Raw genomic sequence first — 15,636 nt, forward strand, 5'->3', positions numbered from 1 at the left:
AAGAAACCCTTTGGCGGCTATGGGGAAATGGCTTATTGGAGGTAGGGTGATCATTTGGGCAGCTCTTACAGCAGTGAGAGATGAGAATGCCAACGGAAGCAGTGGAGTTAGAAAGAAGTGAGTAGATTCAGACTGATGGACTTGCTGATGGGTTGGGGGATGGGGAGCAAAGAGGCTTTTGCCGATGAGATAAAACACTTCAGGTAAATGATGATGTGGCCTACCCATGTTCAAGATGAAGCACAAGATCTAATTTCAGAAATAAGAAATGAAAACTGTAAAATTCCGTAATGTATCAGCATATTCCTTGCCTAACCTGAGAAATTCCAACCAGCCCCGCTGCCCTGTCATCTGTCCTACTGTGCCTCCAGTGGTTTTTCAGTCTGAATGCTGCACAGAGACACCACAGCTTCAGAGGGTGGCAAAAGCTACATTATGCTTCCTAGCTTTGGGCCCTGCTGCGTGGTGCAGTTACTTCTGCTCAAAGGAGTCAACTTTTTCTAATTCAAACAGCGCCATGGCAGGCCACCGCCAGGGACTAGGCCCTGGAAGCTGCTTACTCATTGTTCTTTCTCTGGGGACCCTCTTTCCATCTGAGAGATGGTATCCAGCATACCACTTTGTGAACCTTTTGTTTTTTTCTTTTTTGAGACAGAGTCTCGCTCTGTGGTCTGGGCTGGAGTGCAGTGGCCGGATCTCAGCTCACTGCAAGCTCCGCCTCCTGGGTTTACGCGAACCTTTTATAAAGTATTAAAACTGAGGTATTGGAGGGTGGGTTTGGGGAGATGTTGGCCAAAGGATTTCAGTTACATAGGAGGAGTAAGTTGAAGAGATCCATTGTACAACATGGTAACTATAGTTAATAAAATGTACTCTTGAAAGTTGTTAAAAGAGTAGATTTTAAGTGTTCTCACCACAGGGGAAAAAAAAAAAAAAAAAAAGTAGGCCAGGTGCAGTGGCTCATGCCTGTAATCCCAGCGCTTTGGGAGGCCAAGGCAGGCAGATCAGGAGGTCAGGAGTTCAAGACCAGCCTGGCCATCGTGGTGAAACTCCATCTCTACTAAAAATACAAAAAAAAATTATCTGGGCATGGCGGCAGACGCTTGTAATCCCAGCTACTCGGGAGGCTGAGGCAGGAAAATTGCTTGAACCCAGGAGATGGAAGTTGCAGTGAGCTGAGACCGCACCACTGCACTCCAGCCTGGGCAACACAGCGAGACTGTCTCAGAAACAAACAAAAGTTGTATGAGGTAATCCATGTTAATTATCTTGATTTAGCCATTCCACAATGTATACATATGTTTAAAAATATTTATTCATTTTTGAGAAAGGGTCTCACTCTGTCACCAAGGCTGTAGTACAGTGGCACGCTTACAGCTCACTGTAGCCTCGACCTCCCAGGCTTAAGTGATTCTCCCACCTCAGCCTCCCTAGTAGCTGGGACTGCAGGCATGCACCACCACAACTGGCTAATTTTTGTTGTGTTTCTTTTTGTAAATGGGTTTTGCCATGTTGCCCAGGGTAGTTTCGAACTCTTGGGCTCATGCGGTCCACCTGCCTCAGCCTCCCAAAGTGTACATATTTCAAAACAACATGTTTTACACAATAAATATATACAAATTTTGTCATTTAAAAAAAAATGGCCAGATGCAGTGGCTCACGCGTGTACGTCCAGCACTTTAGGAGGCCAAGACAGGCAGATCACTTGAGCTCAGGAGTTCAAGACCAGCCTGGGCAACATGGTGAAACCCTGTCTCTACAAAAAAAAATACAAAAATTAGCCAGGCATGGTGGTGCACACCTGTAGTTCCAGCTACTCGGGAGGCTGAGGTGGAAGGATTGCTTGAGCCCAGGAGGTGGAGGTTGCAGTGAGCCGAGATCATAACACTACACTCCAGCCTGGGCAACAGAGCAAGACCCTGTTTGGGGAAAAAAAAAGAAAAAAAAAAACCCAACAACTGATTAGGTGAGCTTGGTGGCATGTGCCTGTAGTCCTGGCTGCTCAGGAGGCTGAGGCAGGAGGATTGCTTGAGCCCAGAAGTTTAAGGCTGTAGTGTACTACAATGACACCACTGCATTCCAGCCTGGGTGAGTGAGATCCCATCACTAAAAAAAAAAATCCAAAAAACTGTAAGGATGAATTTTATAATTCATCTTCTGTCTTCTCTTCTCCCTGCTGAGTTTTCCTTAATGAGAACCATGGTCTTGTGAGAATTTTACTCTTGTCTGTGTTTGCTAAGTTGAAGAGAAACAAAACAAAAAGATATAAAATTAGCAGCTGAAATTTATTTATTTAACTTAATTAATTAATTTATTTATTTTGAGATGGAGTCTCACTCTGTCACCAGGCTAGAGTGCCATGGTCTAGCTCACTGCAACCTCCACCTCCTAGGTTCAAGCGATTCTTCTGCCTCAGCCTCCTGAGTAGCTGGGACTACAAGTGCACGACACCATGCCTGGCTAATTTTTGTATTTTTAGTGGAGATAGGGTTTCACCATGTTGGCCAGAATGGTCTCAATCTCCTGACCTCGTGATCCACCCACCTTGGCCTCCCAAAGTGCTGGGATTACAGGCATGAGCCACCGTGCCCGGCCCCGCAGCTGAAATTTATTAAGCAACTTTTATGTGCCTGGCACCGTGTTAAGTGCTTTACCTACATTATGTCACTAGATCCTTGTAGCAGCCCCCTGTGACATGCCCAAAGTCACAGCTCATAAGTTTCAGAACTGGGACTGAACCCAAGGGTTCTAGCTCCTAATACCACGTTTGCAGCCACTGCACTAGATTCCCGCTTCTTTATCTTTATCTCCTCATCTTTCAGGTAGATGGGAAATTACTGTGCTGGCTGTGCACACTTTCATACAAACGGGTCCTTCAGAAGACCAAAGAGCAGAGGAAACACCTGAGTAGCTCTTCTCGTGCTGGCCACCAGGAGAAGGAACAGTATAGTCGCCTGAGTGGTGGTGGCCATTATAACAGGTAACCTCAAGATGCATGAGATAGGACTAGAAGTGCTGGTAGGTCAGATGTAATGCTCACACAACCATCATGGTACATACCATCTTATATGCATTTTCTATATTCTCTGTAGGAGGAAACTCATTTGTCATATTTTATAATTCATATATCTTCCAAGAACCAGAGAGATTTCCATAAAGTGTCAGGATTTCCTGACTTTGTATTGTGTCTGAAATGTTCGTGGAACTTACCCTACTTTGGTTTGTAGTGTTCTCACCCTTAGAGTGGATTCTCTTTCCAGAAGATTGGACATTTCACTTTCTGAGAGATACAGCTTTTCCATGCATATTTAGCCAGGAGGCTAATAGATGTTCTAGGTTTGTCCTGGTGGCACCTAGTCAAAAAGATGTATTTTCATTGTTGTTTTAAACTTACTTTCAGAGTATCTAGTATTGTTAACAGTTCTGGCTCTGGATGGAATCCTGGCTGTGCCAGGTTCTCTGTGGGGATCTTGGGCAAGTTTTCTCATCTGTAAAATGAGGGAAGTAATAGTATTACCTCATGGGGTTGTTGTGAAGATAAATTAGTACATGCACAGTGATTGTTTTTATAACTGGCATATAGGAAATATTCAATACATTTCAGGTTTTGTTTGTTTGTTTGTTTGTTTTGTTATTACCATTATGACTTTGTTTAATCAGCAAGCATTAAGTACTCTCATGGGTCAGGGATGCTGGTGGGAATGAAGAGCTAAGTACAAGTCATGCTGTTCTCCAAGAGTATGCAGTCTGGTAGGAAAGACAGACTTATAAACAGATGATCTTAGTATAATGTAATGGGTACCACAGTGGAAACATGTCAAGAATGCAGATATGAGGGTAGTAATGAACTGCCTTGAGAAGTCGGGCAAGCAGGCTTGGAGAAGAGCTGGCATTAGAGCTAGATCTTAGGGTGAGTTGGAATCCTCAGGGATGGAATGGGCAGAGGCATTCTAGGCTAAGAGAATAGCATTTGCAAAGGCATGGAGGGCATGAGACCACATGGAACCCTGGAGAATTGTAAGTCCTTTTATATTACTGGAGCTTTTGGCTGGGAGCTGGGGAATGGAAGGAAAAAGGGGTCCTGCATCCTGGTAAGGAATGTAAACTTAATCCTAAGGTCAGGGTGTTAGTGGGAAGCTATTGAAGGGTCTATGCAGAGGAGAGACCAAATCTTCATTTAAAAAATTAACCCTAGGCCGGGCGCGGTGGCTCAAGCCTGTAATCCCAGCACTTTGGGAGGCCGAGACGGGCGGATCACGAGGTCAGGAGATCGAGACCATCCTGGCGAACACGGTGAAACCCCGTCTCTACTAAAAAATACAAAAAACTAGCCGGGCGAAGTGGCGGGCGCCTGTGGTCCCAGCTACTCGGGAGGCTGAGGCAGGAGAATGGCGTAAACCTGGGAGGCGGAGCTTGCAGTGAGCTGAGATCCGGCCACTGCACTCCAGCCTGGGCGACAGAGCCAGACTCAGTCTCAAAAAAAAAAAAAAAAAAATTAACCCTGACTAGTGTGGAGAATGCATTGGAGGAAAAAGGGACTGGGGGTTAATTTATATATAAATATAAATTATATAAATTATAAAATTATATAAAATATAAAAGCCTTTTTTCTAAGAGTCTGGGTAAGAGATGTTAAAACAAGAACCTCACCTGAGGCAGTGGCAGTGGAAGATTGAAAAGGCTGATTCAGGAAGATGTTTTGGATGGAGAATTATGAGAAACTTAGATAATCTGATGAACAGACACATGGGCAAGAACTGAGTAAGTAAAGGATAATTCCCGGGTTTTTTATTTGGGTGAATAGATAGATCCTTAACTGAGAGACAATGTAGGAAGCGGAGAGAATATGTTTAGTTTTGAAAGGTTGAGTTTGAAGCATGAAGAATTACTTTTAGGAGCTTAGCCTAGAACTTAGAAGAGAGGTTTGGACATGGGCCATAGGTAGCACATAAGAATCTGGCTGGGCGCGGTGGCTCACGCCTGTAATCCCAGCACTTTGGGAGGCTGAAGTGGGTGGATCACGAGGTCAGGAGTTTGAGACCAGCCTGATGAACATGGTGAAACCCTGTTTCTACTAAAACAAAAAATACAAAAATTAGCCAGGTATAGTGGTGCGTGCCTGTAATCCCAGCTACTCAGGAGGCTGAGGCAGGAGAATTGCTTGAACCCAGGAGGCGGAGGTTGAAGTAAGTTGAGATCGCGTCCCCACACTCCAGGCTGGGTGACAGAGTGAGACTCTGTGTCAAAAAGAAACAACAACAGTAAAAAGAATCACTGGGGGTAGGGATTATTTGAAAATGCAGATTCTGGCCAGATACATTGGCTGGCTTACACCCGTAAACCCAACACTCTGGGAGGCCGAGGCGGGAGGGTTGCTTGAGGCCAGGAGTTTGAGACCAGCAGGAGCAACATAGTGAGACCCCATCTCTACAAAAAACAATATTAGCCAGGTATGGTGGCACACACCTGTAGTCCCAGCTACTTGGGTGGCTGAGTTAGGAGGATTGTTTTGAGCCTTGGAGTTCAAGGCTTGCCATGAGCCATGATTATGCCATTGCACTCCAGCCTGGGCACCAGAACAAGACACTCTCTCTAAAATTAAAAAATATTAAAAAGCAGATTCCTGCAGCAGTCCCACCCCATAATTTAATTCAGTAGGAACTAGGATGGAGTCCAGGAATCTACATTATTTTATAAACATCCCAGATGATTCTAATGCAGATGATATAGTTAACACCATTTCCAACCACTATGATAGGTAGTTGTTAAAATCATGCTCTTAAATGATATAATTCAGATTCCGGGCTGAGAACAGAACTCTAAAAGCATTCAGTATTTAAGGATTAGGAACTAAGAAGCAGCTGTCACAAAAGTGGGCTGACCAAACCAGGAGAACATTTGAAGAAGGATGCAGTATCAGTGGTATCAAATGCTGAAAAGAGGTCAAGTAAGAAAAGGTCTGAGGAATCCTTTGGACTTCGCAGTTGAACACCAATCAAAGTCAAAGGATTGCATAGCAGAGACAGACCTCCAGCTTTTGTTTCAAGACCAGTTTTGAGTGAACTTATTGGGGCTAAAACTGATTTTTAGTCTTGTAGTGTGACTGAAATACCAGTAGGTTAACACAAATATAGTGAAGAAGCACTAGACTGGCCGGATGTGGTGGCTCACGCCTGTAATCCCAGCACTTTGGGAGGCCAAGGCAGGTGGATCACTTGAGGTCAGGAGTTTGAGACTAACCTGGCCCACATGGTGAAACCTTGTCTCTACCAAAAAATATGAAATTAGCTGGGTGTGGTGGCACGCACCTTTAGTCCCAGCTATTCGGGAGGCTGAGGTGGAAGGATCACTTGAAGCCAGGAAGCAGAGGTTGCAGTGAACCAGGATCGTGCCACTGCACTCCAGCTTGGGTGACAGAGTGAGACTCCATCTCAAAAAAAAAAAAAAAAAAGTAGACTAGGAGTTCAAATATATTGACCTGGTTTCTTTACTTTACTACTACTAGCTATAGCTATATGTCCTTTGGTAGATAAGTTGATCTTGAGCTATTTCTGCACAGTAGAAATAAGAACTTACCTCTACCTCACAGAATTACAAGATGCATGTGAGACAGTGAATGTAAAAGAACTTTTTAAACTAGAAGACAGATTATACTTCTTATTGAAGTTTTATTGATTTTTGTTCTCATGGTTATTAATAAAGCAGGTAATATTTAATTAATTAAGGCCAAGAATTTTTTTTTTTTTTTTGATCCTGTGGAAACTAGCTACCCATCCATCCAGGCCTACAAAATCATCACGTTGGTAGATTATTAATCGAGAATTATTAGCTCTTGCATAGTAGAGCTGCTATCTTACGTTGGTCTATTTGACAGACTTTCATTGTGATGTTTTGTTAATCTTTGATTTCTAATGTGTGTCTCTCTATTTTTGCCATTAAAAGCCAGAAAACACTTTCTACATCTTCAATTCAAAATGAAATCCCAAAGAAAAAGTCCAAGTTTGAGTCAATCACAACTAATGGAGACAGGTGAGCCAGTTGGAGTATGTGTGCGCACACATTTGACATACATACACAGTTCCTGAAACAGGAATACGTTTTAGGGTCTGCCTTGGAATTAGTCTATGGCTGTCAGTGCATCTTATAAGAAAGCAGTACTGATATTTGTTTATAAATCTAATCTTGTCATTAAAAGATAAGAACTTGTAACTTGATTTAATAGCAGTTGAATTCTGCAGTCCACTAAATTATTCCCCTACACTAATTCCTAATTCTTTTTGTTTTTTTTTTTTTTAGAGACAGAGTCTCACTCTGTCGTTCAGGCTGGAGTGCAGTGGTGCGATTTTAGCTCACTGCAACCTCTCTCCTGGATTCAAGCAATTATCATGCCTCAGTCTCCCGAGTAGTTGGAATTACAGGGGTGCCACCATGCCCAGCTAATTTTTGTACATTTAGTTTCACCATGTTGACTCAAACTCCTGGCCTCAAGTGATCCACCCACCTCAGCCTCCCAAAGTGCTGGGATTACAGGCAGGAGCCACCTTGCCTGGCCTTCCCTACAGTAATTCTAAGAAGTCCAGAGCTGGATGCTTTTCTTTGTGATCTGTGCCCATGTCCTCCTGCAGGCAGAAGAGGAGTTGATCTTGAGAGGTAAAAACAGGTTGGGAATAAGGCAATGCTGCCAAATTTGTGAGGATCCATACTTCCTTAACATTCAGAAAGCCAGCCCAGCGCAGATTCTGGATCAGGAGAGAATGAGATTCATTTGCATATTTGTATTTCATTTCAAGCCAGTCTAAATGCATACTTTTAGTCCTCACTTCCCTCTCCCCTTCTCAGTGATACTTCCTCTTGTGAGCTGCTTGGGTCCTAATATCCAGAGTGTCCCATCTGTGTTGGTACAGTGGGCTGCTTCTCAACAAAAGTCTTGGGACCAACCATTTTCCTGTTCCTCAGGCCTGGGCATCCCGAAGTGAAACCACCTGACACACTTCCTAAGATCCTTGAAATCATCTCCATTCTGAAAACTCCACCCATTCACAGTTCTCTTTCCCAGCCAGTAGTGGATATAGGAGCAGACCAGCATATAGGCTTACCAGGACTGATTTTATTTAGAGGGAAACAAAAAATTCTTTCCCACTGCCTTTTTTGTTAACTTGCTTTCAGATTCTACAAGGTTTTTAGAACTAGTTTCATTGATTTTAAACTTCTTGAATTGAACCTTCTGGAATGCTTAATTTAGGTAGTCAGATTACATGGGGGGAGGAACCATAAAGATCATCTTTCTGGCCAGCTTTACTGTTCTCTCAGAAGCTAGTCTGGCCCTTGTGAAGAAAGAGATGTGGCACAGGTTGTCCATCACCTCTGCCAGCGCATGTGACCCTGCAAAAACTACTTCAAGGAATGAACTTTTTGAATGCCCTGCTTTATAAAGGCCTAAGCCAAGACCTATGCCTTTAGATTCATTTCTGTTTTGTGCTCATTTATGATCCAGGCTGTGTTTGAATGACCTGGAAAAAGCTCGTTCGTATCCTCCAGTTTAACCGACCAGTCCTTAAAGTTCACTTTCTTTTTTTTTTTTTTGAGGCGGCGTCTCGCTTTGTCGCCCAGAGTACAGTGGCGCAATCTTGGCTCACTGCAGGCTCCACCTCCCAGGTTCACGCCATTCTCCTGCCTCAGCCTCCTGAGTAGCTGGGACTACAGGTGCCCGCCACCACGCCCGGCTAACTTTTTTTTATATTTTTAGTAGAGACGGGGTTTCACCGTGTTAGCCAGGATGGTCTTGATCTCCTGACCTCGTGATCCGCCCGCCGCGGCCTCCCAAAGTGCTGGGATTACAGGCGTGAGCCACCACGCCTGGCCAGGTTCACTTTCTATTAGCTTATTTTGTTTCTGAGATACTGCCGCTATTCTTGCTGTCCATTGCTATGGATACACCAAGCTAAAAACTCAAGTTTTCTATTCAGAGTTTTATTGCATCCAGTCATCAGCAATGATGTTTTCCTCAGGTTGGAAGCTGATCCTTGACATAGGTACATGGTCTTTCATGATGTCCTCCAGAAAAGATATTAAATGATCATTTTGACCAGGCACAGTTGTTCACACATGCAGTCCCAGCACTTTGGGAGGCCAAGGCTAGTGAATCACCTGGGAGTTTGAGACCAGCCTGGGCAACATGATGAAACCCCATCTCTACAAAACATACAAAGATTAGCTGGGCATGGTGGTGTGTGCCTTCCAGCTACTCAGGAGGCTGCGGTGGGAGGACCACCTGAGCCTGGGGAAGTTGAGCTGCAGTGAGCCATGATTGCGCCACTGCACTTGAGCCGAGGCAGTGAGACTCTGTCTCAAAAAAAAAAAAAAGGTAGGAGAGATAAGTTTTTCCTTAAAATGACATGCTAATTTATTTTTCTAAGTAATTTATAATTTGAAAATTTGGAAATGTTTTCTGCTGTCACAAAAACTATTTTCATACCCATATAAATTCCATTTGAAATGTTCTGCATTAGCATTTTTAACATTCTATTCTACTTGTTTGCTTTTCTTGTTTTTAAATGTTCATAACACAAGATAAATTCCACTTTGCTGTCCTCTGTACTTTTTGTGGGTATTTTTCCCTGCATTTACTTTGCCTTGAAAAAAGCATTCTGACTTTTTTTTGACAGTCCTTTTTTAATGTCATCCAAACCAAAATTTCACTGGCTACCTATTTCTTTTCTTTTTTTTTTGAGACAGGGTCTCACCCTGTTGCCCAGGCTGGAGTGCAGTGGCATGATCTTGGCTCACTGCAGCCTCGACCTCCTGGGCTCAAGTGATCCTTCCACCTAAGCCTCCCAAGTAGCTGGGACTACAGACGTGCACCACCATGCCGCCTAATTTTTGTATTTTTTGTAGAAACAGGGTTTCAGCATGTTACTCAGGCCAGTCCTGAACTCCTGGGCTCAAGCGATCCTCCTACGTTGGCCTCCCAAAGTGCTGGGATTACAAGAATGAGCCACTATGCCTGGCTTTTTTTTTTTTTTCTTTTGAGACAAGGTCTCACTTTGTCACCCAGGCTGGAGTGCTGTGGCGCGATCATGGCTCACTGCAGCCTTGACCTTCTGGACTCAAATGATCCTCCTCCCACCCCAGCCTCCCAAATAGCTGGGACTACAGGTACATGCCACCACACTCAGCTAATTTTTTTTTGTAGACAGAGTCTTAAACTCCTGGCCTCAAGTGATCCTCCTGGTTTGGCCTCCCAACATGCTGGGATTATAGGCATGAGCCACCACACTCAGCCCCTAAAATATTCATATACTTTTAAATTTATGCTCTTATTCTTTTATTTTTATTCCCCATGTTTTCTGCAAATTGCTGCCTAATGGTTTTTCATTGACCTTTCTATACTACCACATTATCTTCTCTTACTTATTTAATACTGAGGTATGTTTGATTATTTTTCCTCCTCTTTTTCTTTATCCATTAGCCTTCCATTTTGTTCAGACAGAACACATTTTAGCTTTCAAAAATGGCTTTATAATAAGATGCTTTAGTCTTTTTTTTCTAAGTATCCTACAAAATCCACAGTCTCTGTCTCAATGTGTCCTAATTTATTTGTTGAAATTGTGACAAAAACTTTTCAATTTTAGGAAAATCTAAGTTAATTTCTAGTTTTCTTCCCTCTAGAAAATACACTGGCTACTTTTTAATCATGCTTGTTTGTTGTTCCATAGGCAATCAAAAAAGCAGCCACAACAGCTGGTGGCACTCAGGCACAGCTTGTGGTTTACTGTTTCTAAAAGACATTCTTTTTTTTAACTCATAGTTTCATTTTATCCTCCCCTGAAATGTGCCTGGAAGATTAGACTTAATCTGTATAGCCTTTGAGGACAGTCTCAGGACCAATATGTAGGGTTATAGAGAGGCAGGTTTTGGGTCAACCCAAGAAAATTGTTCTTACATTATGAGCTTTTGTAAAAGACAGTTTTTCTGGAGAAGTAGTAGTTCCCTGTCATTGGAGCCATTAGGAAAGAGACTGGTTTTTTTGCCTTGTTACCCTAGCCATCTTTTTTCATTTCTAGCAGTTCTTACTGAACCAGGAATTAGAGAGTGAGGGCTGGGCGTAGTGGCTCACGCCTGTAATCCCAGCACTTTGGGAGGCCGAGGCGGGTGGATCATCTGAGGTCGGGAGTTCGAGACCAGCCTGACCAACATGGAGAAATGCTGTCTCCACTAAAAATACAAAAATTAGCCAGGTGTGGTGGCGCATGCCTGTAATCCCAGGTACTTGAGAGGCTGAGGCAGGAGAATCACTTGAACCTGGGAGGCAGAAGTTGTGGTGAGCCGGAGGTTGTGGTAAGCCGAGATCACACCATTGCACTCTAGCCTAGGCAACAAGAGCGAAACTCTGTCTCAAAAAAAAAAAAAAAAGAAAAGAAAAAAAGAGAGAGTGAGGCCAGTTCCTAACACAGGATAGAAAGGATGGGTTTTGTCAACTATTTATTGGTATGGGGGGAATCCTCTCACAAGAAGCAGGAAGGATAGGGCATTAGGAGTTTGGGGACAGCAAAAAGTTACTTACGTTAGCTTATTACTCTAGTTATGGGTTTAAATAGACTCTATTCAGTTGAAGAAAGACAGGTCCTTAGCAGGTATTGAAACAGATGTGAGACTGCAGCTATAAGGGTGCTTCCAGATCTGAAACTAGTAGAGATGGTAATAGTTCCTTCAGTACTTTCTCCTGCGTGCCTTGTTTTATGATTTTGCATTTATTTTTGTTACGCAGTAATTCCATCCATTCTTTAGTTATGAGAACATTGATTCATTCTTCCTCTGACAGTCTTCTCATATGCTTCATGTAGACTGAGAGGAGGGTAGGAATATTCTTGTCGAATATCTATATCTTCCTATTCTAGCCATAGAAATGTTTGACTTGGTAACTGTGAGGTAGTTTGTCCACTGGTTAGGCTTGCTATTTGGAGTTTCTTCCTGTGTAGAGAAATGTTGGCTCTTAGACGTGGTTTAGGATATAAGAACTGTGAGTTGTTGCTATATCTAGGGAGTTGAGAATGAGTATTCCAGTGTCTGCTTAGGAAAAACAGGTTTGTGTTTTACTTCAAAGATTGTCCTGGGAAAAGTAAAGAGCGTTCTTTGGGAACTCTCTAGAGAACAGGATTTGACCCTCTTGGCAGTGATTCCTTAACTTGTTTTGAGTCTGAGGCATTTGTGACTGGCCATTGAAAGCTATGGATCCTCACTCTAAAAACCACCCATTATATGTGTAGACGAGATTGTACATATAATTTTGGGGTTTTGCAGATTTCGTGAAACCATCCCTTCTTTTTCTTTCTTTTTTTCTTTTGAGACGGAGTTTGCTCTTGTTGCCCAGTCTGGAGTGCAAAGGCGCAATCTTGGCTCACTGCAACCTCCGCCTCCCGGGTTCAAGAGATTCTCCTGCCTCAGTCTCCCGAGCAGCTGGGATTACAGGCATGCACCACCACACCCAGCTAATTTTGTATTTTTAGTAGAAACGAGGTTTCTCCATGTTGGTCAGGCTGGTCTCTAACTCCTGACCTCAGGTGATCCGCCTGCCTTGGCCTCCCAAAGTGCTGGGATTATAGGCATGAGCCACCGAGCCTGGCCTAAAACTGTCCCTTCTTTTTTTTTTTTTTGAGATGGAGTCTCGCTCTGTCCCCCAGGCTGGAGTGCAGTGGCGCGATCTCGGCTCACTGCAAGCTCTGCCTCACAGATTCATGGTCCACGCCATTGTCCTGCCTCAGCCTCCTGGGTTGCTGGGACTACAGGCGCCCGCCACTGTGCCCGGATAATTTTTTGTGTTTTTAGTAGAGACGGGGTTTCACCGTGGTCTCGATCTCCTGACCTTGTGATCCACCCACCTCGGCCTCCCAAAGTGCTGGGATTACAGGCGTGAGCCACCGTGCCCGGCCATCTGTCCCTTCTTTTTTATTTATTTATTTTTTTGAGACGGAGTCTCGCTCTATCACCCAGGCTGGAGTGCAGTGGCCGGATCTCTGCTCACTGCAAGCTCCGCCTCCCAGGTTTACGCCATTCTCCTGCCTCAGCCTCCCGAGTAGCTGGGACTACAGGCGCCCGCCACCTCGCCCGGCTAGTTTTTTGTATTTTTTAGTGGAGACGGGGTTTCACCATGTTAGCCAGGATGGTCTCGATCTCCTGACCTCGTGATCCGCCCGTCTCGGCCTCCCAAAGTGCTGGGATTACAGGCTTGAGCCACCGCGCCCGGCCCCAAACTGTCCCTTCTTAAGAGGCTCTGCTAAAAGGACATAGAGTCCACCTGGCACTTGGACAAAATGGAGTGCTCCAATGCTGTTATTGGGAGAAATCTGTTGAAAGCCCAAGTTGTGGTGTGACTCTGGAATTTGCCACCTCTTGGTTCCTTTCCTAATGCAATGTTACCAAATTCCTGATATTGGAAATGACAATCTGCAGGCCATTTGTAGTGTAGGGGAAGCTGGCTTCATTCCTGTTTCATCTTTTTTGAAAAAGAACTGACTGCTCCTGGGTGGGAATCCAGCAGCTTCTCGGCAGATACACTGACTGCATTGTGGTGCTTTGAGACAGAAGACAAGGCCCTGAAAGACGAGCTCTGAGTGGAGCATTAAAGAAAAATGCATGAGCTCACAGTTTATAATTTATCTGGAATTCTAAGGAATTTATCTAATCACAAAAATTAGGACTGTTTTTCTAGTACATCATTGGGGATCTTCAAGGAACCTGAAACAGTATCCTTAGCTCTTGGGATGTGGCATTTATTTTAGTCCTAAATGTGAGAGAAGATGCTGCAGGGATGCTGCCAGGTTGTGGCTTTGGTTTGTAGAGTTATCTGATGGCCACCTTACCTCTGCAGTTCAGTTCAGCAAGTGCCGTTGAGCCCAGCATGTGTGGTGCAATGTGCTTGATGCTAGGATTCCTGCTCTTGAGGAGCTTGCAGTCAAGTAGTCTAGGATGCATCCTCAGGTAGGGAAAAGTTTATCCATCCAAGTTACAATATTTTCCCCTGATTTTCAAATCTAGCTTCTCCCCAGACCTGGCTCTGGACTCACCAGGCACTGACCACTTTGTCATCATTGCCCAACTGAAGGAAGAAGTGGCTACCCTGAAGAAGATGTTGCATCAAAAGGATCAAATGATTTTAGAGAAAGAGAAGAAGGTATGGTTTATTTTATTCCTCTCTGACCAGAATGATGTGAGGGTGAGAAATGTGGTATGGGACATGATAATAACTTTTTAAAACTGATGTTTGTTGGGTACTTAACATTGACACTTTGAGAGCCTATGTCCAGGTTGGGATATCCTGGGGAGAGGCTGGTTGTCTGCCAAGATGACTCTTGGGATGGCATTACTCCAGTCAATTGGGCTCAAAAAACGGATTTTTCTCACTACTTGCAGCTTCCATTTCTCAGAGAGGACATTTTATTTTGTTTTGTTTTGTTTTTGAGACAGGGTCTCAGCTGTGTCACCCTGGCTGGAGTGGCTGGAGTGCAGTGGCACGATCATGGCTACTGCAGTCTCTACCTTCCAGGCTCAGGCAGTCCTCCCATCTCAGCCCCCTGAGTAGCTGGGACTACAGGCATGTGCCACTGTACCCGGTCAATTTAAAAAATTTTTTTGTAGAGACATGGACTTACTATGTTGCCCAGACTGGTCTTGAACTCCTGGTCTTACGTGATCCTTCCACCTCGGCCTCCCAAAGTGCTAGGATTACAAACGTGAGCCACTGCCCCTGGCCTCAGAGAGGACATTTGTTAACTGAGCTTATAGAGACAATGTATTTAAAAAAACAGTGTTCACATCTCAGTTCACAGCGGAGCATGTAACAGCACAGTGTTCTTGGCATGAGCTACCTGGAGAGGCTGTAATCAGAAGGTGCTGAATAAGCATAGAGTTGGGACAAGAGGAGGTAGTTATGTAACTGGAATGTTCGATTCTGTCCAGCGAAAAGAACCTAATGTCTCCTTCTCTTATTATGGGGGTGGCCATGTCTGTGGGACAATAATACGCAAAGTTCATGGGCCAGTTCTTCCTCTTCCCTGAACAGTGTTCACGTGGGCCTTCTGCCATGACTCTTACGTCACTGTGATTCCACTGCTAACAAGTCTGTTACTAAGTGACCCATCTTTAATATGTTAATATTTTAATCTTAATTTATCTTCAGTATTAATATTCTTTTTTTCATTTTTTGTTTTTTGAGACAGAGTCTCTGTTGCCCAGGTTCACTGCAACCTCTACCTCTCGAGTTCAAGCAATTCTCCTACCTCAGCCTCCCAAGTAGCTAGGATTACGGGTGCCCGCCACCATGCCTGACTAATTTTTCTATTTTCAGTAGAGACGGGGTTTCCCCGTGCTGGCCAGGCTGGTCTCAAACTCTTGATCTCAAGTGATCTGCCTGCTTCATCCTCCCAAAGTGTTGGGATTACAGGCGTGAGCCACTGCCCCTGGCCTCAGTGTTAATATTTTATTTTCACATCAGAATATCTTCTACCTTATATTTCTAATATCTCCACATTAATATCTTCAGAATAAGACCAGTCTTATTATGGTCTGATAGTTATCTTCCTTTTTTACATTCTTACTCTGATTCATGTCTCTTTTTTTTTTTTTTTTTTTTTTTTTTTT

General features: G+C 43.8%; 1 protein-coding gene across 5 annotated transcripts in view; it reads left to right on the forward strand.

Annotated features, from left to right (window-relative positions):
* FAM76A (family with sequence similarity 76 member A) overlaps positions 1-15,636 on the forward strand; it is a 38,423-nt gene that overhangs the window by 16,137 nt on the left and 6,650 nt on the right. For 3 of the 5 annotated variants that reach the window (XM_025368925.1, XM_025368939.1, XM_025368951.1), the window contains 2 exons: positions 2,823-2,980; positions 14,035-14,170. In XM_025368925.1, coding sequence (XP_025224710.1) covers positions 2,823-2,980; positions 14,035-14,170 — 294 coding nt within the window. Of the gene's footprint in view, positions 1-2,822; positions 2,981-6,942; positions 7,030-14,034; positions 14,171-15,636 lie in introns of all 5 variants that reach the window. The other 2 variants (XM_025368918.1, XM_025368933.1) reach the window with 1 other exon arrangement.

Source organism: Theropithecus gelada, chromosome 1 (genome assembly GCF_003255815.1).
Source record: "Theropithecus gelada isolate Dixy chromosome 1, Tgel_1.0, whole genome shotgun sequence".
Taxonomy (NCBI): Eukaryota; Metazoa; Chordata; class Mammalia; order Primates; family Cercopithecidae; genus Theropithecus; species Theropithecus gelada.